The sequence below is a fragment of the Excalfactoria chinensis genome, unplaced genomic scaffold (assembly GCF_039878825.1).
Source record: "Excalfactoria chinensis isolate bCotChi1 unplaced genomic scaffold, bCotChi1.hap2 Scaffold_1014, whole genome shotgun sequence".
Classification (NCBI taxonomy): domain Eukaryota; kingdom Metazoa; phylum Chordata; class Aves; order Galliformes; family Phasianidae; genus Excalfactoria; species Excalfactoria chinensis.
The window spans coordinates 11,804-37,640 of NW_027315585.1; the positions used below are offsets into that span (position 1 = coordinate 11,804).

At 49.3% G+C, this 25,837-nt stretch overlaps 2 protein-coding genes across 2 annotated transcripts; both read right to left on the reverse strand.

Annotated features, from left to right (window-relative positions):
* Positions 1-333: 333 nt before the first annotated feature.
* LOC140264781 (alpha-1B-glycoprotein-like) lies at positions 334-16,219 on the reverse strand. Its single transcript, XM_072360689.1, has 7 exons — positions 16,136-16,219; positions 15,295-15,330; positions 14,849-15,133; positions 9,971-10,297; positions 7,127-7,255; positions 3,008-3,048; positions 334-571 (listed from the first exon to the last, which is right to left on the reverse strand). Exons 1-7 carry the CDS (start codon positions 16,161-16,163, stop codon positions 446-448), a joined length of 972 nt encoding a protein of 323 aa, XP_072216790.1. The 5' UTR covers positions 16,164-16,219; the 3' UTR covers positions 334-445.
* Positions 16,220-21,053: 4,834 nt separating this feature from the next.
* On the reverse strand, positions 21,054-24,371 carry LOC140264782 (free fatty acid receptor 2-like). Its single transcript, XM_072360690.1, is given in 5 exon segments — positions 21,054-21,528; positions 22,860-22,882; positions 23,695-23,784; positions 23,786-23,995; positions 23,997-24,371. Coding segments are annotated over 5 exon segments (1,173 nt in total).
* Between the last annotated feature and the right edge of the window lie 1,466 nt (positions 24,372-25,837).

Consider the following 25,837-nt stretch of genomic DNA (forward strand, 5'->3'; position numbering starts at 1 on the left):
TGTACTATGGGGTCAGATATGGGGTCAGATATGGGGTCTTATGTGGTGTGGGGTCAGATATGGGGTCAGATATAGGGTCAGATGTGCTGTGGGGTCAGATATGGGGTGTAGGGTCAGATGAGCTATGGGGTCAGATATGATATGGGGTCAGATATGGGGTCAGATGTAATATGGGGTCAGATATGGGGTGTGGGGTCAGATATGGGGTCAGATGGGCTGTGGGGTCATATAGGGTCTGATATGGGGTCAGATATGGGGTCAGATATGAGGTCAGATATGGGGTCAGATATGGGGTCAGATATGGGGTCCATGTAGGGTCAGGGCTGTTTAATGCTTATAGGGTCACATTTAGGGTATAGGGCTGTTTAATGCTTATAGGGCCCCATGTAGGGTATAGGGCTGTATGTGATGCCATCTATGGGGCCGTGGCTGTATATGGGGTCCCTCATTGGGGTCTGACAGCAGCGTAGATGGTTTTGGGGTCTCTATGGGGTCGTGGTGTCGTTGTGGGGTCGGGGGGATCAACCCGAAGCTCCACGTAGGTCAGAGAGTCCCAGTCACTGCAGGGAACCTGGGGGGACAATGGGGTCAGTATGGGGGCAGATATGGGGTCACTATGGGGGCAGATATGGGGTCACTATAGGGTCCAATATGGGGTCACTATAGGGTCCTATAAGGGACAGGGGGGGTCACTATGGGGTCCACTATGGGATCACTATGGGGTCCTATATGGGGTCACTATAGGGTCCTATATGGGGTCACTATAGGGTCCTATAAGGGACAGGGGGGGTCACTATGGGGTCCACTATGGGATCACTATGGGGTCCTATATGGGGTCACTATAGGGTCCTATATGGGGTCACTATAGGGTCCTATAAGGGACAGGGGGGTCACTATGGGGTCCTATAAGGGATGGGGGGATCAGTATGGGGTCCACTAAGGGGTCACTATGGGGTCCTATATGGGGTCACTATAGGGTCCTATAAGGGACATGGGGGTCAGTATGGGGTCCTATATGGGGTCACTATAGGGTCCTATAAGGGACATGGGGGTCACTATAGGGTCCTATAAGGGACATGGGGGTCACTATGGGGTCCTATAAGGGACAGGGGGCTCACTATGGGGTCCTAATGGGCTCTCAATGGGAACCCAGTGGGCTTTCAATGGGGTCCCAATGGGCTCTCAATGGGATCCCAATGGGCACTTAATGGGATCCCAATGGGCACTTAATGGGATCCCAATGGGCTCTCAATGGGTTCCCAGTGGGCTCTTAATGGGATCCCAATGGGCTCCTAATGGGGTCCCAATGGGGTCTCAATGGGATCTCAATGGGCTCTTAATGGGATCCCAATGGGCTCTCAATGGGTTCCCAGTGGGCTCTTAATGGGATCCCAATGGGATCCTAATGGGGTCCCAATGGGCTCTCAATGGGGTCCTAATGGGCTATCAATGGGGTCCCAGTGGGCTCTTAATGGGATCTTAATGGGCTCTCAATGGGATCCCAATGGGCTCTTAATGGGATCTTAATGGGCTCTTAATGGGGTCCCAATGGGATCCCAATGGGCTCTTAATGGGCTCCCAATGGGGTCTCAATGGGATCCAATGGGCTCCTAATGGACTCGTAATGGGGTCTCAATGGGGTCTCAATAGGCTCCTAATGGGTACCCAATGGGTTCTCAATGGGATCCCAATGGGCTCTTAATGGGATCCCAATGGGCTCTTAATGGGATCCAATGGGCTCTTAATGGGATCCCAATGGGCTCTTAATGGGATCCCAATAGGCTCTTAATGGGATCTCAATGGGGTCCCAATGGGATCTCAATGGGCTCTTAATGGGGTCTCAATGGGGTCTCAATGGGATCTCAATGGGCTCTTAATGGGATCCAATGGGCTCTTAATGGGATCCTAATGGGGTCCCAATGGGCTCTTAATGGGATCCAATGGGTTCCCAATGGGCTCTTAATGGGATCCCAATGGGCTCTTAATGGGATCCCAATGGGCTCTTAATGGGATCCCAATAGGCTCTAATGGGATCTCAGTGGGGTCCCAATGGGATCTCAATGGGCTCTTAATGGGCTCCCAATGGGCTCTTAATGGGATCCAATGGGCTCTTAATGGGATCCTAATGGGGTCCCAATGGGCTCTCAATGGGGTCCTAATTGGCTCTCAATGGGATCCAAAGAGCTCTTAATGGGCTCCCAATGGGATCTCAGTGGGATCCAATGGGCTCCTAATGGGCTCGTAATGGGGTCTCAATGAGGTCTCAATAGGCTCCCAATGGGTACCCAATGGGTTCCCAATGGGTTCTCAATGGGCTCTCAATGGGATCCCAATGGGCTCTTAATGGGATCCCAGTGGGCTCTTAATGGGCTCCCAATGGGGTCCCAATGGGATCCAATGGGCTCCTAATGGACTCGTAATGGGGTCTCAATGGAGTCTCAATAGGCTCCTAATGGGTACCCAATGGGTTCCCAATGGGTTCTCAATGGGCTCTCAATGGGATCCCAATGGGCTCTTAATGGGATCCCAGTGGGCTCTTAATGGGCTCCCAATGGGGTCCCAATGGGATCCAATGGGCTCCTAATGGACTCGTAATGGGGTCTCAATGGGGTCTCAATAGGCTCCTAATGGGTACCCAATGGGTTCTCAATGGGGTCTCAATGGGGTCTCAATGGGATCCCGATGGACTCTTAATGGGATCCGAATGGGCTCTTAATGGGGTCCCAATAGGCTCTCAATGGGCTCCCAATGGGGTCCCAATAGGCTCTTAATGGGTTCCCAATGGGGTCTCAGTGGGATCCCAATGGTCTCCCAATGGGCTCTTAATGGGGTCTCAATGGGGTCTCAATGGGCTCCCAATGGGGTCCCAATGGACTCTTAATGGGATCCAATGGGCTCTTAATGGGATCCCAATGGGGTCCCAATGGGGCTGAGGGTCCCCAGTTGTGTTTGGGGTCCCGCTGTGGGGTCAGGTTGGGATTTGGGGTCGTCTGACCTTGATACTGACCTGGATCTGCTCAGCCTCAGCTGTTCTTATGGGGGATGGACCTGCATTAATAGGGACAAGAGAAGGAGATGTTAGGGGGAACGTGAGGGATCCTATGGGGCATCCTGGAAGCCATTGAAAGCCATTGAAAGCCAATTATAGCCAATTAAAGCCATATAAAGCCATATAAAGCCATTGAAAGCCATTGGAAGCCATTGGAAGCCATATAAAGCCATTGAAAGCCAATTAAAGCCAATTAAAGCCAATTAGAGCCAATTAAAGGCATTGAAAGCCATTGAAAGCCATTGGAAGCCATTGAAAGCCAATTAAAGCCATTGGAAGCCATTGAAAGCCAATTAAAGCCAATTAAAGCCATATAAAGCCATTGGAAGCCATTGAAAGCCAATTAAAGCCAATTAGAGCCAATTAAAGCCAATTAAAGCCATTGAAAGCCATTGGAAGCCATTGGAAGCCACTGAAAGCCATTGAAAGCCATTGGAAGCCATTGGAAGCCATTGAAAGCCAATTAGTGCCAATTAAAGCCAATTAAACCCATATAAAGCCAATGAAAGCCACTGGAAGCCATTGGAAGCCATTGAAATCCATTAAAAGCCATTGGAAGCCATTGGAAGCCAATTAAAGCCAATTAAAGCCAATGAAAACCAATTAAAGCCATTGAAAGCCATTGGAAGCCATTGGAACCCATTGGAAGCCATTGGAATTCATTGGAAGCCATTGGAAGCCAATGAAAGCCAATGAAAGCCATTGGAAGCCATTGAAAGCCATTGAAAGCCATTGAAAGCCATTGGAAGCTAATTAGAGCCAATTAAAGTCAATTAAAGTCAATTAAAGCCAATGAAAGCAATTGGAAGCCATTGGAAGCCATTGGAAGCCAATTAAAGCCAATTAAAGCTAATTAAAGCCATTGGAAGCCATTGGAAGCCAATGGAAGCCATTGAAAGCCATTAAAAGACATTGGAAGCCATTGGAAGCCATTGGAAGCCAATTAAAGCCAATTAGAGCCAATTAAAGCCAATTAACACCAATTAAAGGCAATTAAAGCCAATTAAAGCCAATGAAAGCCATTGGAAGCCATTGGAAGCCATTGGAAGCCAATTAGAGCCAATTAAAGCCAATTAAAGCCAATTAAAGGCAATGAAAGCCATTGGAAGCCAATGGAATCCAATTAAAGTCAATTAAAGCCAATTAAAGGCAGTGAAAGCCAATGAAAGCCAATTAGAGCCAATTAAAGCCAATTAAAGCCAATTAAAGCCATTGGAAGCCATTGGAAGCCAATTAAAGCCCATTAAAGCCAATTAAAGCCATTGGAAGCCAATTAAAGCCCATTAAAGCCAATTAAAGCTAATTAAAGCCATTGGAAGCCATTGGAAGCCAATGGAAGCCATTGAAAGCCATTAAAAGACATTGGAAGCCATTGGAAGCCATTGGAAGCCAATTAAAGCCAATTAGAGCCAATTAAAGCCAATTAACACCAATTAAAGGCAATTAAAGCCAATTAAAGCCAATGAAAGCCATTGGAAGCCATTGGAAGCCAATTAGAGCCAATTAAAGCCAATTAAAGGCAATGAAAGCCATTGGAAGCCAATGGAATCCAATTAAAGTCAATTAAAGCCAATTAAAGGCAGTGAAAGCCAATGAAAGCCAATTAGAGCCAATTAAAGCCAATTAAAGCCATTGGAAGCCATTGGAAGCCATTGGAAGCCAATTAAAGCCCATTAAAGCCAATTAAAGCCAATTAAAGCCATTGGAAGCCAATTAAAGCCCATTAAAGCCAATTAATTAAAGTCATTGGAAGTCAACGGAAGCTATTGGAAGCCATTGGTAGCCATTGGAAGCCATTGGAAGACATTGGAAGCCAATTAGAGCCAATTAAAGTCAATTAAAGCCAATTAAAGCAAATTAAAGCCAATTAAAGCCAATTGAAGCCAATTAAAGCCATTTGAAGCCATTGAAAGCCATTGGAAGACAATGGAAGCCAATGAAAGTCAATGAAAGCCATTGGAAGCCATTGGAAGCCAATTAAAGTCAATTAAAGCCAATTAACACTAATTAAAGTCAATTGAAGGCAATTAAAGCCAATTAACACCAATTAAAGGCAATTAAAGTCAATTAAAGCCAATTAACCCCAATTAAAGCCAATTAAAGGCAATTAAAGCCAATTAACACCAATTAAAGCCAATTAAAGCCAATTAGAGTCAATTAACACCAATTAAAGCCAATTAACACCAATTAGAGCCAATTAAAGCCAATTAACACCAATTAAAGGCAATTAACACCAATTAAAGGCAATTAACACCAATTAAAGGCAATTAACACCAATTAAAGGCAATTAAAGGCAATTAAAGTCAATTAAAGCCAATTGACACTAATTAAAGCCAATTAAAGTCAATTAAAGCCAATTATTAACACCAATTAAAGGCAATTAAAGCCAATTAAAGGCAATTAAAGCCCATTAAAGCCAATTAACACCAATTAAAGGCAATTAACACCAATTAAAGGCAATTAACACCAATTAAAGCCAATTAACACCAATTAAAGGCAATTAACACCAATTAAAGCCAATTAACACCAATTAAAGCCAATTAACACCAATTAAAGGCAATTAACACCAATTAAAGCCAATTAAAGCCAATTAACACCAATTAAAGGCAATTAACACCAATTAAAGGCAATTAACACCAATTAGAGCCAATTAAAGCCAATTAACACCAATTAAAGGCAATTAACACCAATTAAAGGCAATTAACACCAATTAAAGGCAATTAACACCAATTAAAGGCAATTAAAGGCAATTAAAGCCCATTAAAGCCAATTAACACCAATTAAAGGCAATTAACACCAATTAAAGGCAATTAACACCAATTAAAGGCAATTAACACCAATTAAAGCCAATTAACACCAATTAAAGGCAATTAACACCAATTAAAGGCAATTAACACCAATTAAAGGCAATTAAAGGCAATTAAAGTCAATTAAAGCCAATTGACACTAATTAAAGCCAATTAAAGTCAATTAAAGCCAATTAACACCAATTAAAGGCAATTAACACCAATTAGAGCCAATTAAAGCCAATTAACACCAATTAAAGGCAATTAACACCAATTAAAGCCAATTAAAGCCAATTAACACCAATTAAAGCCAACTAAAGCCAATTAACACCAATTAAAGGCAATTAACACCAATTAAAGGCAATTAAAGGCAATTAAAGTCAATTAAAGCCAATTGACACTAATTAAAGCCAATTAAAGTCACTTAAAGCCAATTAACACCAATTAAAGGCAATTAAAGCCAATTAAAGGCAATTAAAGCCCATTAAAGCCAATTAACACCAATTAAAGGCAATTAACACCAATTAAAGGCAATTAAAGCCATTGGAAGCCATTGGAAGCTATTAAAAGCCATTGGAAGCCATTGGAAGCCATTGGAAGCTATTGGAAGCCAATTAAAGCCAATTAAAGCCATTGGAAGCCATTGAAAGCCAATTAGAGCCAATTAAAGCCAATTAGAGCCAATGAAAGCCAATTAAAGCCATTGGAAGCCATTGGAAGCCAATTAAAGCCAATGAAAGCCAATGAAAGCCAATTAAAGCCATTAAAAGCCATTGGAAGACATTGGAAGACATTGAAAGCCAATTAGAGCCAATTAAAGCCTTATAATGCCATTGAAAGCCATTGGAAGCCATTGGAAGCCAATTAAAGGCAATTAAAGTCAATTAAAGCCATATAAAGCCAATGAAAGCCATTGGAAGCCATTGGAAGCCAATTAGAGCCAATTAAAGCCAATTAAAGCCAATTAAAGGCAATGAAAGCCATTGGAAGCCAATGGAATCCAATTAAAGTCAATTAAAGCCAATTAGAGCCAATTAAAGCCAATTAGAGCCAATTAGAGCCAATTAAAGCCATTTAAACCCATATAAAGCCAATGAAAGCCATTGGAAGCCATTGAAAGCCATTGAAAGCCAATGAAAGCCAATGAAAGCCAATGAAAGCCATTGGAAGCCATTGGAAGCCATTGGAAGCCATTGGAAGCAATTGGAAGCCATTGGAAGCCATTGGAAGCCAATTAACACCAATTAAAGCCAATTAACAGCAATTAAAGGCAATTGAAGCCGTTCCCCACCGTGTCCCTGGTGTCTCCTGCGGGCTGTGATGATGATGACGCTGATGATGAGGATGGGGATGAAGGTGACGAGGCAGCTGCACAACAGTGAGAGCAGCAGCAGCCTCACATGGGGATCCTGAGCTGGACCTGAGGGGGGAGGGGGGGGGACGGGACCCCATAGGGAGAGAACACATGGGGATCAACCCATAGGGATCAGCCCCAAAGGGATCAGCCCCATAGGGATTAACCCAATATGGAACAGCCCCATAGGGAGCGACCCCATAGGGATCAACCCTATAGGGATTGACCCCATAGGGAGAGACCACATAGGGATCAGCCCCATAGGGATTGACCCATAGGGATCAGCCCCATAGGGAGCGACCCCATAGGGATTGATCCCATAGGGAGCGACCCCATAGGGATCAACCCCGTAGGGAGAGACCCCATAGGGAGAGACCCCATAGGGATCAGCCCCATAGGGATCAGCCCCATAGGGAGAGACCCCATAGGGATCAACCCCATAGGGATTGACGCCATAGGGATCGACCCCAAAGGGATCAGCCCCATAGGGAGAGACCACATGGGGATCAACCCCATAGGGATCAACCCAATAGGAATTGACCCCATAGGGATCAGCCCCATAGGGATTGACCCCATTGGGATCGACCCCATAGGAAGAGACCCCATAAGGACCAGCCCATAGGGATCAACCCTAAAGGGATCAGCCCCATAGGGATCAGCCCCATAGGGATCGACCCCATAGGGATCAACCCCATAGAGTTCAACTCCATAGAGAGCAACCCCATAGGTATCAACCCCATAGGGAGCGACCCCATAGGGAGCGACCCCATAGAGAGCGACCCCATAGGGATTGACCCCATAGGGATCAACCCCATAGGGATTAGCCCCATAGGGAGCGACCCCATAGGGAGCGACCACATAGGGATCAGCCCCATAGGGATCAGAACCATAGGGATCAGAACCATAGGGAGTGACCCCAAAGGGACTGACCCCATAGAGATCAACCCCATAGGGAGTGACCGCATAGAGTTCAACTCCATAGAGAGCATCCCCAAAAGGATCAACCCCATAGGGATCAACCCCAAAGGGATCAGCCCCAAAGGGATCAGCCCCAAAGGGATCGACCCCATAGGGATCGACCCCATAGGGATCGACCCCATAGGGATCAGCCCCATAGGAATCAGCCCCATAAGGATTGACCCCATAGGGATCAGCCCCATAGGGATCAACCCTAAAGGGAGAGACCCCATAGGGATCAGCCCCATAGGGATCAGCCCCATAGGGATCAACCCCATAGGGAGCGACCCCATAGGGATCAGCCCCATAGGGAGAGACCACATAGGGATCAGCCCCATAGGGAGAGACCCCATAGGGATCGACCCCATAGGGATCAACCCTAAAGGGATCAACCCTATAGGGCCCAACACCATTGCAATCAACCCCATAGGGATCAACATCATAGGGATCAACCCAATAGGAATCGACCCCATAGGGATCAGCCCCATAGGGATCAATACCAAAGAGATTAACCACATAGGGAGCGACTCCATAGGGATCGACCCCATAGGGATCAGCCCCATAGGGATCAGCCCCATAGGGATCAACCCTATAGGGATCAGTCCCATAGGGATCAGTCCCATAGGGATCAGCCCCATAGGGATCGACCCCATAGGGATCGACCCTATAGGGATCAGCCCCATAGGGAGAGACCCCATAGGGATCAACCCCATAGGGATCAGCCCCATAGGGAGCGACCCCATAGGGATCAGCCCTATAGGGATCAGCACCATAGGGAGAGACCCCCTAGGGATCAACCCCATATAGACAAATCCCAAAGGGATCGACCCCATAGGGATCAGCCCCATAGGGACCGACCCCATAGGGAGCGACCCCATAGGAATCAGCCCCATAGGGAGAGACCCCATAGGGATCAGCCCCATAGGGATCAACCCTAAAGGGATTGACCCCATAGGGATCAGCCCCATAGGGATCAGCACAATAGGGAGTGACCCCATAGGGACCAACCCCATAGGGATCAGCCCCATAGGGATCGACCCTATAGGGATCAGTCCCATAGGGATCAACCCCGTAGGGATCAACCCTATAGGGTCCAACCCCATAGGGATTAACCCTAAAAGAATCAACCCTATAGGGCCCAACCCTATAGGGATCGACCCCATAGGGATCAACCCTATAGGGCCCAACCCCATAGGGATCAACCCTAAAGGGATCAACCCTATAGGGATCAACCCCATAGGGATCAATGCAATAGGGTCCAACCCCATAGGGATCAACCCCATAGGGATCGACCCCATAGGGCCCAACCCCATAGGGATCAGCCCCATAGGGTTCGACCCCATAGGGATCAACCCCATAGGGATCAATCCCATAGGGATTAACCCCTTAGGGATCAACCGTATAGGGATCAACCCTATAGGGTCCAACCCCATAGGGATTAACCCTAAAAGAATCAACCCTATAGGGTCCAACCCCATAGGGATCGACCCTATAGGGCCCAACCCCATAGGGATCAATGCAATAGGGATCGACCCCATAAGGACCAATCCTATAGGGTCCCACCCCATAGGGCCGCCCCCATAGGGATCAGCCCTATAGGGCCCAACCCCATAGGGCTGCCCCCATAGGGTGCCCTATAGGGCCCAACCCCATAGGGATCAATGCAATCGGGATCGACCCCATAGGGATCAATGCAATAGGGATTGACCCTATAGGGTCCAACCCCATATGGCCGCCCCCATAGGGTGCCCTATAGGGTCCAGCCCCATAGGGCCGCCCCCATAGGGTTCCCTATAGGGCCGTGCTATGGGGCCTGCCCCCTACCTGCTTCCTCGGTGCTTGGGGTCACCTTTAGGGTCACGTTGTCCCCAATGGGGGAGAGGAGGAAGGGAAACCCTATAGGGCGGTAGGAGCACCTATAGGATCCGCTGTCCTGTGGGGTCACCCTATAGAGGGTGAAGGCGGCCACCCCGTCCCCATTGGGGTCCCGTTGTAGGATCGGGGCCGGGCGGCCATCTTGGTGCAGGAGGACGGCGGCCCCATAGCGGTAGGTCCGGCAATGGAGGGTGACGTTGGACCCCATAGAGGCCTGACCCCATAAGGCGTCACCCCATAGAGGGAAGGAGAGGTGGGGGGGGGGGAAGGTGGGATCTGTGGGGAGAGAGGATGGGATCTTATAGGGTCTTATGGGATCTTATGGGATCTTATGGGGTTTTATGGGGTATTATGGGGTTTTATGGGGTATTAGGGGATATTAGGGGGTATTATGGGTTCTTATGGGGTTTTATGGGGTCTTATGGGATCTTATGGGATCTTATGGGGTATTAGGGGATCTAATGGGGTTTTATGGGGTTTTATGGGGATTTATGGGGATTTATGGGATCTTATGGGATCTCATGGGGTGTTATGGGATATTAGGGGGTCTTATGGGATCTTATGGGGTATTATGAGATATTAGGGGATCTTATGGGATCTTATGGGGTATTATGGGATCCTATGGGGTCTTATGGGATCTTATGGGGTATTATGGGGTATTATGGGGTCTTATGGGATATTAGGGGGTATTATGGGATCTTATGGGATCTTGTGGGGTTTTATGGGGTATTATGGGGTATTATGGGGATCTTATGGGTTCTTATGGGATCTTAGGGGGTATTAGGGGATCTTATGGGGTTTTATGGGGATTTATGGGATCTTATGGGATCTCATGGGGTTTTATGGGGTATTATGGGGTATTATGGGATATTAGGGGGTTTTATGGGATCCTATGGGATCTTATGGGGTATTAGGGGATCTTATGGGGTGTTATGGGATATTAGGGGATCTTATGGGGTCTTATGGGATCTTATGGGGATTTATGGGATCTTATGGGGTTTTATGGGGTATTATGGGGATTTATGGGTTCTTATGGGATCTTATGGGGTTTTATGGGATCTTATGGTGTTTTATGGGATTTTATGGGATCTTTGGGATATAATGGGCTATTATGGGATCTTATGGGATCTTATGGGATGGGCTATTATGGGATCTTATGGGATGGGATGGGATATAAAGGGATCTTATGGGATCTTATGGGATCTAATGGGATCTAATGGGATCTAATGGGATATAATGGGATATAATGGGATATAATGGGATATAATGGGATGGGATCTTATGGGATATTATGGGATATTATGGGATGGGACATTATGGGATGGGATGAGATATTATGGGATGGGATGGGATGGGATATTATTATGGGATGGGATATTATTATGGGATATGATGGGATCTTATGGGTTCTTATGGCATCTTATGGGATTTTAAGGGATCTTATGGGATCTTATGGGATGGGATATTATGGGATGGGATGGAATATAATGGGATATAATGGGATATTATGGGATGGGATGGGATATAATGGGATGGGATGGAATATAATGGAATATAATGGGATATGATGGGATATGATGGGGTCTTAAGGGATCGTATGGGATATAATGGGATATTATGGGATGGGATGGGATATAATGGAATATAATGGGATATTATGGGATATGATGGGATGGGATATTATGGGATATAATGGGATCTGAAGGGATACTATGGGATCTGAAGGGATACTATGGGATTTTATGGGATATAATGGGATCTTATGGGATATTATGGGATGGGATATTATGGGATGGAATGGGATCTTATGGGATCTTATGTAATATTATGGGATATAATGGGATCTTATGGGATCTTATGGGATATAATGGGATCTTATGGGATATTATGGGATATTATGGGATGGGATATTATGGGATGGGATAGGATGGGATGGGATATTATGGGATGGGATGGGATATAATGGGATGTTATGGGATCTTATGGGATATTATGGGATATTATAAGATATTATGGGATGGGATGGGATATAATGGGATATAGTGGGATCTTATGGGGTGGGATATTATGGGATCTTATGGGATATAATGGGATGGGATGGGATATTATGGGATATTACGGGATATTATGGGATCTTATGGGATGGGGTGTGATATTATTGGATATTACGGGATATTATGGGATATTATGGGATATTATGGGATGGGATGGGATATAATGGGATCTTAAGGGATCTTATGGGATCTTATGGGATATTATGGGATGGCATATTATGGGATGGGATGGGATATTATGGGATGGGATGGGATATAATGGGATCTTAAGGGATCCTATGGGATATTATGGGATATAATGGGATCTTATGGGATATTATGGGATCTTAAGGGATCGTATGGGATATAATGGGATATGATGGGATATGATGGGATATAATGGGATATAATGGGATCTTATGGGATATAAAGGAATATAATGGGATCTTATGGGATATTATGGGATGGGATGGGATATAATGGGATCTAATGGGATGGGATGGGATGGGATCTAATGGGATCTCATGGGATATTATGGGATCTTATGGGATATTATGGGATGGGATGGGATGGGAAGGGATATTATGGGATATTATGGGATCTTATGGGATGGGATATAATGGGATCTGATGGGATATAATGGGATCTTATGGGATATTATGGGATGGGATAGGATGGGATGGGATATTATGGGATCTTATGGGACGGGATATTATGGGATGGAATATAATGGGATCTTATGGGATCTTATGGGATGGGATGGGATATAATGGAATATAATGGTATATTATGGGATATGATGGGATATTATGGGATCTTATGGGATATAATGGGATCTGATGGGATACTATGGGATATTATGGGATATTATGGGATGGGATGGGATATTATGGGACATTATGGGATATTATGGGATGTGATATAGTGGGATGGGATATAATGGGGATCTTATGACATCTTATGGGATCTTATGGGATATAATGGGATGGGATATTATGGGATGGGATGGAATATTATGGGATCTTAAAGGATCTTATGGGATCTTATGGGATATAATGGGATATAATGGGATGGGATGAGATCTTATGGGGTATTATGGGATGGGATGGGATATAATGGGATATTATGGGATGGGATGGGATCTAATGGGATCTAATGGGATCTCATGGGATATTATGGGATCTTATGGGATATTATGGGATGGGATGGGATGGGATGGGATGGGATGGGATGGGATGGGATGGGATGGGATATTATGGGATCTTATGGGATGGGATATAATGGGATCTGATGGGATATAATGGGATCTTATGGGATATTATGGGATGGGATAGGATGGGATGGGATATGATGGGATGGGATATGATGGGATATTATGGGATGGGATATTATGGGATGGAATATAATGGGATCTTATGGGATCTTATGGGATGGGATGGGATATAAAGGAATATAATGGGATATTATGGGATGGGATGGGATATTATGGGATCTTATGTGATATAATGGGATGGGATATTATGGGATATAATGGGATCTGATGGGGTACTATGGGATGTTATGGGATATTATGGGATGGGATGGGATCTGATGGGATACTATGGGATGTTATGGGATATTATGGGATATAATGAGATATTATGGGATATAATGGGATCTTATGGAATATTATGGGATCTTATGGAATCTTATGGGATATGATGGGATTTTATGGGTTCTTATGGGATATTATGGGATATTATGGGATGGGATATAATGGGATGGGATGGGACATTATGGGATGGGATGAGATATTATGGGATGGGATGGGATATTATTATGGGATATAATGGGATCTTATGGGATCTTATGGGATACTATGGGATATTATGGGATATTATGGGCTGTTATGGGATATAATGGGATGTTATGGGATGGGATGGGATATTATTATGGGATGGGATGGGATGGGATGGGATGGGATGGGATATTATGGGATGGAATATAGTGGGTTGGGATATAATGGGATCTTATGGGATCTTATGGGATGGGATGAGATATAATGGGATGGGATGGGATATAATGGGATATTATGGGATCTTATGGGATATAATGGGATGGGATGGGATATTATGGGATATTACGGGATATTATGGGATATTATGGGATGGGGTGTGATATTATTGGATATTACGGGATATTATGGGATATTATGGGATATTATGGGATGGGATGGGATATAATGGGATCTTAAGGGATCTTATGGGATATTATGGGATGGCATATTATGGGATGGGATGGGATATTATGGGATGGGATGGGATATAATGAGATCTTAAGGGATCTTATGGGATATAATGGGATATTATGGGATGGGATGGGATATAATGGGCTATTATGGGATATTATGGGATATTATGGGATGAGATATTATGGGATATTATGGGATATAATGGGATATAATGGGATATTATGGGATATAATGGGATATAATGGGATATTATGGGATATAATGGGATATTATGGGATATTATGGGATATTATGGGATGGGATATTATGGGATGGGATATTATGGGATATTATGGGATATAATGGGATATAATGGTATCTTATGGCATCTTATGGGATATTATGGGATGGGATATTATGGGATGGGATAGGATGGGATGGGATATTATGGGATGGGATGGGATATAATGGGATCTGATAGGATCTTATGGGATATTATGGGATGGGATGGGATCTAATGGGATCTTATGGGATCTAATGGGATCTAATGGGATATAACGGTATATTATGGGATGCCCATCTCACCCATCAGCACCATCTCCACGGGCTGACTCTCCTCCGAGGTCCCCATTGGTTCCCATGTCTGATACTGGCAGCGATAGGACCCCGCGTGTTCCCTGCTGCCGCTGACATTGAACTCGGCCGCCCCATAGCGGCCCTGGATCCCATATAGGTCCATACAGGGGACGCGGCGCTGATCCTGGCACAGCCGGACCCTATGGGCGGCCCCATAGAGGTGACACCTAAAGGTGACGGGGTCACCCAGCACCAGCCCCTGGGTGGGGTGGATGGACAGGAAAGGGGGCGGCACTGCAACGGGATGGGGTAGGGTCACTTATGGGGTCACTTATGGGGTCACTTATGGGGTCACTTATGGGCTGGGGTCCTTTATATGGGGTGGGGTCCCTATGGGTCCCTTATTGGTGCCCCCCCTCCCCGTATGTCCCCTCCCCATCCAGCCCCACACTCACGTTCTCCTGCCCAGCTGGTCACCAGCAGCCAACAGCCTGCAACGGGATCACAGCACACATGGGCACCGTGATGGGACCCACAGCCTGACCCACATCTCCATCTCCTGCCCCACAGCCTGACCCATAGCCAGACCCATAGCCTGACCCATAGTCGGACCCATAGCCAGACCCATAGCCAGCCTTATATCTCCACCTCCAACCCCATTTCTGCCCCATATCCAGCCCCATATCTCCATATCCAGCCCTATATCCCACCCCATATCTCCCCCTTCAGCCCCATATCTGCCCATATCCCCATCTCCTGCCCATATCTCCCCCTCCTGCCCCATATCTGCCCCATACTCCATATCCAGCCCCATATCTGCCCCATATCTGCCCCATATCTACATATCCCACCCCATATCGCACCCCATATCTGCCCCATATCTCCACCTCCAGCCCCACATCCCACCCCATATCTGCCCCCTATCCAGCCCCATATCTCCATCTCCTGCCCCATATCTTCATATCCTGCCCCATATCTCCCCCTCCAACCCCATATCTGCCCCCTATCCAGCCCCATATCTGCCCCATATCTCCACTTCCAACCCCATATCCCACCCCATATCTCCATATCCTGCCCATATCTCCCCTCCAGCCCCTCTCTTGCCCCATATCTCCATATCCAGCCCCATATTTGCCCCATATCTGCCCCATATCTCTATCTCCTGACCCATATCTCCATCTCCAACCCCATATCTGCCCCATATCCAGCCCCATATCTCCATATCCAGCCCTATATCTCCCCCTCCAGCCCCATATCTGCCCCATATCCGCCCCATAACTGCCCCCCCCCCCGTACCGGCCATGAGCGCTGCAGTGCCGGCCATGCTGAGCAGCAGCTCTGGCTGCAGGATGCGATGACGAGGGAGCAGCAGCTTCAGTTCCCCTTTAGGACAGCGGGGGGCGGGGACACCATGGGGTGGGGGCACTTATGGGGTCACTTATGGGGTCACTTATGGGGTCACTTATGGGGCTGGGTTCCTTTATATGGGGAGTCACTTATGGGGTCACTTATGGGGTCCTTTATGGGGCTGGGGTCACTTATGGGGTCACTTATGGGGCTACTTAATGGGTCACTTATGGGGGTCGGGTCCCTTATGGGGTTCCTTACAGGGTCACTTATGGGGTCACTTATGGGGTGTGGTCACTTATGGGCTCCAGTCCACTCACAATGACCACATTTGACCCCATAACCTCCTGTTAGGGCCCCATATCCTCCCATTAGGGGTCTCACTCCCTCCTCCCCCCCCAACCCCAAACCCCATTGACCCCCATTGACCCCATTGACCCCATTGACCCCATTAAACCCATTAACCCACTAACCCTATAATGACCCCATATGACCCCATAACCTCCTATTTAACCCTATACCCTCCTATTAGGGGCCCTATACCCTCCTATTTGACCCTATACCCTCCTATTAGGGGTCTCACTCCCTCCTCCCCACCCCAACCCCAAACCCCATTAACCCTATAATGATCCCATATGACCCCATATCCTCCTATTTGGGGTCTCACTCCCTCCTCCCCCTCAACCCCAAACCCCATTAACCCTATAATGACCCCATAATCCCAATGATCCCATTTGACCCCATACCCTCCTATTTGACCCCATAACCTCCTATTTGACCCCATTAACCCTATAATGACCCCATATGATCCCATATGACCCCATAACCTCCTATTTGACCCCATATCCTCCTATTAGGGGTCTCACTCCCTCCTCCCACCCCAACCCCAAACCCCATTAACCCCATTAACACCATTAACACCATTAACACTATAATGACCCCATTTGACCCCATAACCTTTTATTAGGGTCCTATACCCTCCTATTTGACCCCATATGACTCCATACCCTCCTATTTGACCCCATACCCTCCTATTTGACCCTATACCCTCCCATATGACTCCATACCCTCCTATTTGACCCCATACCCTCCTATTTGACCCTATACCCTCCCATATGACCCCATACCCTCCTATTTGACCCTATACCCTCCTATTAGGTGTCTCACTCCCTCCTCCCCCTCCAACCCCAAACCCATTAACCCCATTAACCCCATTAACCCCATTAACCCTATTAACCCTATAAAGACCCCATATGACCCCATAACCCTCCTATTTGACCCCATAGGACCCCATAACCTCCCATATTACCCCATATCCTCCTATTAGGTGTCTCACTCCCTCCTCTCCCTCAACCCCAAACCCCATTAACCCTATAATGACCCCATATGACCCCATATGACCCATAACCTCCTATTTGACCCCATACCCTCCTATTTGACCCCATAACTTCCTATTAGGGGCCCTATACCCTCCTATTAGGGGTCTCACTCCCTCCTCCCCCCCAACCCCAAGCCCCATTAACTCCATTAACCCCATTAACCCTATAATGACCCCATATGACCTCAGACCCTCCTATTTGACCCCATAACCTCCTATTTGACCCCATACCCTCCTATTAGGATTCTCACTCCCTCCTGCCCTCAACCCCAAACCCCATTAACCCCATTAACCCCATTAACCCCATTAACCCCATTAAACCTATAACGACCCCATTTGACCCCATAATCCCAATGATCCCATATGACCCCATAACCTCCTATTTGACCCCATATGACCCCATAAACTCCTATTTGACCCCATACCCTCCTATTAGGGGCCCTATACCCTCCTATTTAACCCTATACCCTCCTATTAGGGTTCCTCCCCCCCCGACCCACACACCCCGTACCCTGCCCCATATCCCCCCCATCACCCCACACCGCTGCCCTCCTGACCCCGCTGGCGGAGCAATAGAAGATAATGGGGTCGAGGGCGGCGCTCATTTGACCCCATAGCCTCCTATTTGACCCATAATCCCCTTGATCCCATATGACCCCATACCCTCCTATTTGACCCCATAACCTCCTATTTGACCCCATACCCTCGCTATTAGGATTCTCACTCCCTCCTGCCCCTCAACCCCAAACCCCATTGACCCCATTAACCCCATTAACCCTATAACGACACCATTTGACCCCATAATCCAATGATCCCATTTGACCCCCATAGCCTCCCATATGACCCCATAACCTCCCATATGACCCCATAGCCTCCTATTTGTCCCCATATCTTCCTATTAGGGGTCTCACTCCCTTCTCCCACCCCAACCCCAAACCCCATTAACCCTATAATGACTCCATTTGACCCCATAACCTCCCATCTGACTCCATTAACCCTATAATGACCCCATAATCCCAATGATCCCATTTGACCCCATAACCTCCTATTTGACCCTATACCCTCCTATTAGGGGTCTCACTCCCTCCTCCCCCCAACCCCAAACCCCATTAACCCCATTAACCCTATAATGACCCCATATGACCCCATAACCTCCCATCTGACCCCATTAACCCTATAATGACCTCATAATCCCAATGATCCCATTTGACCCCATACCTTCCCATTTGCCCCCATTAACCCTATAATGACCCCATATGACCCCATACCCTCCTATTTGACCCCATAATCCCAATGATCCCATATGACCCCATACCCTCCCATATGACCCCATAACCTCCCATATGACCCCATAGACTCCTATTTGACCCCATAACCTCCTATTAGGGGGTCTCACTCCCTCCTCCCCCCCAACCCCAAACCCCATTAACCCTATTAACACCATTAGCCCTATAAAGACCCCATTTGAACCCATAACCTCCATATGACCCCATAACCTCCTATTAGGGGTCTCACTCCCTCCTCCCACCCCAACCCTAAACCCCATTAACCCCATTAACCCCAGTAACCCCATTATCCCCATTAACCCCAGTAACCCCACTAACCCTATAATGATCCTATTTGACCCCATAACCTCCTATTAGGGGTCTCACCTCCCTCCTCCCCCTCAACCCCAAACCCCATTGACTCCATTAACCCCATTAACCCTATAATGACCCCATATGACCCCATACCCTCCTATTTGACCCCATACCCTCCTATTTGACCCCATACCCTCCTATTAGGGGCCCCATACCCTCCTATGTGACCCTATACCCTCCTATTAGGGGTCTCGCTCCCTCCTCCCACCCCAACCCCAAACCCCATTAACCCCATTAACACCATTAACACTATAATGACCCCATTTGACCCCATAACCTTTTATTAGGGGCCCTATACCCTCCTATTAGGGGCCCTATACCCTCCTATTTGACCCTATACCCTCCTATTTGACCCCGTTACCCTCCTATTTGACCCCATACCCTCCTATTTGACCCCATACCCTCCTATTTGACCCCATACCCTCCTATTTGACCCCATACCCTCCTATTATGGGCCCTATACCCTCCTATTTGACCCTATACCCTCCTATTAGGGGCCCTATATACCCTCCTATTTGACCCTATACTCTCCTATTAGGGGCCCTATACCCTCCTATTTGACCCCATACCCTCCTATTTGACCCTATACCCTCCTATTAGGGGCTCTATACCCTCCTATTAGGGGCCCTATACCCTCCTATTAGGGGCTCTATACCCTCCTATTAGGGGCCCTATACCCTCCTATTTGACCCCATACCCTCCTATTTGACCCCATACCCTCCTATTTGACCCCATACCCTCCTATTTGACCCTATACCCTCCTATTATGGGCCCTATACCCTCCTATTTGACCCTATACCCTCCTATTTGACCCTATACCCTCCTATTATGGGCCCTATACCCTCCCATTTGACCCCATACCCTCCTATTTGACCCCATACCCTCCTATTTGACCCTATACCCTCCTATTTGACCCCATACCCTCCTATTTGACCCTATACCCTCCTATTATGGTTCCTCCCCCCCCGACCCCACAGGCCCCGTACCCTGCCCCATATCCCCCCCATCACCCCACACGCTGCCCTCCTGACCCCGCTGGCGGAGCAATAGAAGATAATGGGGTCGAGGGCGGCGCTCATGGCCGTGAGCAGCAGCGCGTAGGGTCTCCATTCGGGGTTTGTGTGCTGCACGAAACCCACCACGTGGGACACGTTATAGGGCCCCAATACAGCGACCGACCCCATGGACACCATTGACCCCATTGACCACATTGACCCTAGAAAGACCCCGTTTGACCCCATAACCTCCTATTTGACCCCATAAGCTTCCATATGACCCCATACCCTCCTATTTGTCCCCATATCCTCCTATTAGGGGTCTCACTCCCTTCTCCCACCCCAACCCCAAACCCCATTAACCCTATAATGACTCCATTTGACCCCATAACCTCCCATCTGACCCCATTAACCCTATAATGACCCCATAATCCCAATGATCCCATATGACCTCATAGCCTCCTATTTGACCCTATACCCTCCTATTAGGGGTCTCTCTCCCTCCTCCCCTCAACCCCAAACCCCATTAACCCCATTAACCCCATTAACCCTATAATGACCCCATTAACCTTATTAACCCTATAATGACCCCATATGACCCCATATGACCCCATAACCTCCCATTTGACCCCATACCCTCCTATTTGACCCCATACCCTCCTATTAGGGACCCTATACCCTCCTATTAGGGGTCTCAATCCCTCCTCCCCCTCAACCCCAAACCCCATTAACCCCATTAACCCCACTAACCCTATAATGACCCCATATGACCCCATAACCCTCCTATTTGACCCCATACCCTTCTATTGACCCTATACCTTCCTATTAGGGGCCCTATACCCTCCTATTTGACCCTATACCTTCCTATTAGGGGCCCTATACCCTCCTATTATGGTTCCTCCCCCCCGACCCCACAGGCCCCGTACCCTGCCCCATATCCCCCCCATCACCCCACACGCTGCCCTCCTGACCCCGCTGGCGGAGCAATAGAAGATAATGGGGTCGAGGGCGGCGCTCATGGCCGTGAGCAGCAGCGCGTAGGGTCTCCATTCGGGGTTTGTGTGCTGCACGAAACCCACCACGTGGGACACGTTATAGGGCCCGAAGCAAAGGCCATAAGACAACACTGTGACCACGGCCAGCCCTATAGCGCGGCGCTTCTTCCTGACGGGGATATGGGGTCGGATCCATAGGGTCCGGATCAGGCGGGTGTAGCAATAGAGGGTGACCATAAAGGGGACGAGGAAGAGGAGGAGGAAGAGCTCGAGGCGGAACGGGAGCAACAGGCGGAGCTGGGAGGGGGAGAAGTCGTGGTAGCAGTGGGAGCTTCTATGGGGGGGGGATGGGGGGGGGATATGGGGTGGAGGGGGATATGGGTGGGATATGGGGTGGTATGGGGGGGATATGGGGTGGGATGGGGGGGATATGGGGTGGTATGGGGGGAATGGGGGGGTTTGGGGTCGGGTGGGGGGGATATGGGGTGGGATATGGAGTGTGGGGGGTGGTATGGGGGGGATATGTGGTGTATGGGGTGGTATGGGGGGGATATGGGGGGGTATGGGGGGGGTTTGGGGGCGTATGGGGGGGATATGGGGTGGGATATGGGGTCGGGTGGGGGCTATATGGGGTGGTATGGGGGGGATAAGGCGGGGTATGGGGGGGGTTTGGGGTCGAGTGGGGGGGATATGAGGTGTGGGGGGGGGGATGGGGGGTGTATGGGGTGGTTATGGGGGGGATATGGGGTGGTATGGGGGGGATATGGGGTCGGGTGGGGGCTATATGGGGTGGTATGGGGGGAATGGGGGGGGTTTGGGGTCGGGTGGGGGGGGATATGGGGGGGTATGGGGGGGAATATGGGGGGGTATGGGGGGGGGTTTGGGGGGTATGGGGGGGATATGAGGTGGTATGGGGGGGATATGGGGTGTGTGGGGTGGGTATGGGGGGGATATGGGGGTGGTATGGGGGGGATAAGGGGGGGTATGGGGGGGGTTTGGGGGGGTATGGGGGGGATATGGGGGATATGGGGGGGATATGGGGTGTATAGGGGGGTATGGGGGGGATATGGGGTGGTATGGGGGGGATAAGGGGGGTATGGGGGGGATATGGGGTGGTATGGGGGGGATAAGGGGGGGGTATGGGGGGGATATGGGGTGGGATATGGGGTGTATGGGGTGTATGGGGTGGTATGGGGGGTATAAGGGGGGGTATGGGGGGGGTTTGGGGTCGGGGAGGTGGGTTTGGGGTCAGATATGGGGCTGGGGAGCAGGGAGGGGTCAGTAATGGAGGGGATTGGGGTATAATGGAGTGGGGGGGATATGGGGTGGGATAGAGGGGATATGGGGTAAGATTGGGGGGATATGGGGTGACTTAGGGGGGATATGGGGTGGGTTTGGGGTCGGAGAGGTGGGTTTGGGGTCGGATATGGGGCTGGGGAGCAGGGAGGGGTCAGTAATGGAGGGGATTGGGGTATAATGGAGTGGGGGATATGGGGTGGGATAGAGGGGATATGGGGTAAGATTGGGGGGATATGGGGTGACTTAGGGGGAATATGGGTGGGTTTGGGGTCAGGGAGGTGGGTTTGGGGTTGTCCATCCCAATCCCATTGCCCCCAAAGGTCCCATTGACCCATAGGACCCATTGACCCCAATGGATCCATTGACCCCAATTGACTGGTTCTCCAGCCCTATAGGCCCAACCCCATTGGGGTCGTAGCCCCCCATATGGGTCCCATTGACCCCAAAGGACCCATAGACCCCATAGGTCCCATTGACACCGAGGGTCCCATAGACCCCATAGGCCCCATTGCCCCCATAGGACCCATTGCCCCCATAGGTCCCATAGACCCCATAGGACCCATTACCCCCATAGGTCCCATAGACCCCATAGGTCCATTGCCCCCGAGGGTCCCATGGCCCCCATAGGACCCATTGACCCCATAGGACCCATTGACCCCAAGGGTCCCATTGCCCCCATAGGACCCATAGCCCCCATAGACCCCATAGCCCCCATAGGTCCCATTGACCCCAAGGGTCCCATTGACCCTGAGGGTCCCACTGCCCCCATTGCCCCATAGGTCCCATAGACCCCATAGCCCCCATTGACCCCATAGCCCCCATAGGTCCCATAGCCCCCATAGCCCCCATAGACCCCATTGCCCCCATAGGTCCCATTGACCCTGAGGGTCCCATTGACCCCATAGCCCCCATAGACCCCATAGGTCCCATAGCCCCCATAGCCCCCATAGCCCCCATAGCCCCCATAGGTCCCATAGCCCCCATAGACCCCATAGCCCCCATAGCCCCCATAGCCCCCATAGCCCCATAGCCCCCATTGACCCCAAGGGTCCCATTGACCCCATAGCCCCCATTGACCCCATAGGTCCCATTGACCCCATAGCCCCCATATCCCCCATAGCCCCCATTGCCCCCATAGCCCCCATAGGTCCCATTGACCCCAAGGGTCCATAGCCCCCATAGCCCCCATAGCCCCCATAGCCCCATATTCCCCCTGTTCTCTGCTATACTCGGCCACGAAGACGATGGAGCAATGTCCCAACGCGACGCCCCATAGCAACGCACTAACGGCCCACCGTGCCCCACAACCTCCTCCTCCCTCCGCCGCCGTGTGGGGCAGCGACCCCCAAGTAACGCTCCACGCTGAGGGCGGCCAATAGGAGGGTGCTGAGGTAAGTGAAGGAGTAGAAGCAGAAGTTGGTAACGAGGCAGAAAGCGACGGGGAACGGCCAGGAGAGAGAGGAGGCCTCCTCCGCCATCTTGAACGGGAGGAAGAGGAGCAAGCAGGAGGTGGGAGGAAGTCAGCTGCAGGAGGAGGAGCTCGGCCGGGGTCAGCGGGGGGCGGGGGGCGACGGTTGCCATGGCGATGGTTGGCATGGTGATGGTTGCTATGGGGATGGTTGACATGGGGATGGTTGTCATGGGGATGAAGGCTTTCATGGTGATGATGGTTGTCATGGTGATGGTTGCCATGGGGATGGTTGCCATGGTGATGGTTGCCATTATGGTTGTCATGGGGATGGTTGTCATGGGGATGGTTGTCATGGTGATGGTTGTCATGGGGATGGTTGTCATGGAGGAGGAGCTCGGCTGGAGCCAATGGGGGGGGCGAGGAGAAGGGGTTGCCATGGGGATGGTTGCCATGGTGATGGTTGCCATTATGGTTGTCATGGGAATGGTTGTCATAGGGATGGTTGTCATGGTGATGGTTGTCATGGGGGATGGTTGTCATGGAGGACGAGCTCGGCTGGAGCCAATGGGGGGCAAGGAGGAGGGGTTGCCATGGGAATGGTTGTCATGGTGATGGTTGTCTTGGTGATGGTTGCTATGGGGATGGTTGCCATGGGGATGAAGGCTTTCATGGTGGTGATGGTTGTCATGGTGATGGTTGCCATGGGATGGTTGTCATGGAGGAGGAGCTCAGCTGGAGCCAATGGGGGGCGAGGAGGAGGGTTGCCATGGGATGGTTGTCATGGTGATGGTTGTCTTGGTGATGGTTGCCATGGGGATGGTTGTCTTGGTGATGGTTGCTATGGGAATGGTTGCCATGGGGATGAAGGCTTTCATGGTGGTGATGGTTGTCATGGTGATGGTTGCCATTATGGTTGTCATGGTGATGGTTGTCATGGGGATGGTTGCCATGAGGATGGTTGTCATGGTGATGGTTGCCATGGGGATGGTTGTCATGGAGGAGGAGTTCGGCTGGAGCCAATGGGGGTTGAGGAGGAAGGTTGCCATGGGGATGGTTGTCTTGGTGATGGTCGCCATGGCGATGGTTGCCATGGGGATGGTTGTCATGGTGATGGTTGTCATGGTGATGGTTGCCATTATGGTTGTCATGGGGATGGTTGCCATGGGGATGGTTGTCTTGGTGATGGTTGTCATGGGGATGAAGGCTTTCATGGTGATGATGGTTGTCATGGTGATGGTTGCCATGGGGATGGTTGCCATGGGGATGAAGGCTTTCATGGTGATGATGGTGTCATGGTGATGGCTGCCATGGGGATGGTTGCCATGGTGATGGTTGCCATTATGGTTGTCATGGGGATGGTTGTCATGGGGATGGTTGTCATGGAGGAGGAGCTCGGCTGGAGCCAATGGAGGGTGAGGAGGAGGGTTGCCATGGGGATGGATGCCATGGTGATGGTTGCCATGGGGATGGTTGTCATGGGGATGGTTGTCATAGGGATGGTTGTCATGGGGATGGTCGCCATGGGGATGGTTGTTGTCATGGAGATGGTTGTCATGGTGATGGTTGTCCTGATGGTTGCCATGGGATGGTTGCCATGGTCATGGTTGCCCATGGTCATGGTTGTCTTGGTGATGAAGGCTTTCATGGTGATGATGGTTGTTATGGTGATGATGGTTGTCATGGTGATGGTTACCATGGTCATGGTTGCCATGGTGATGGTTCTCATGATGGTTGCCATGGTGATGGTTGCCATGGTGATGAAGGCTTTCATGGTGATGATGGTTGTCATGATGGTTGTCATAGGGATGGTTGCCATGGTGATGGTTGCCATGGTGATGGTTGTCTTGGTGATGAAGGCTTTCATGGTGATGATGGTTGTCATGGTGATGGTTGTCATGGAGATGGTCGCCATGGTGATGGTTGCCATTATGGA

What these genes read in the sequence shown, in the direction of transcription:
- LOC140264781 (XM_072360689.1), bottom strand. Translation starts at nt 16,163, where the DNA reads ATGGCCGGCACTGCAGCGCTCATGGCCG. An exon ending in CGTGGAGATGGTGCTGATGG is followed by an intron (nt 10,298 to 14,848) that starts GTGAGATGGGCA and finishes CTCTCCCCACAG; the next exon opens with ATCCCACCTTCCCCCCCCCC. An exon ending in CCCAAGCACCGAGGAAGCAG is followed by an intron (nt 7,256 to 9,970) that starts GTAGGGGGCAGG and finishes CTCCCCCCTCAG; the next exon opens with GTCCAGCTCAGGATCCCCAT.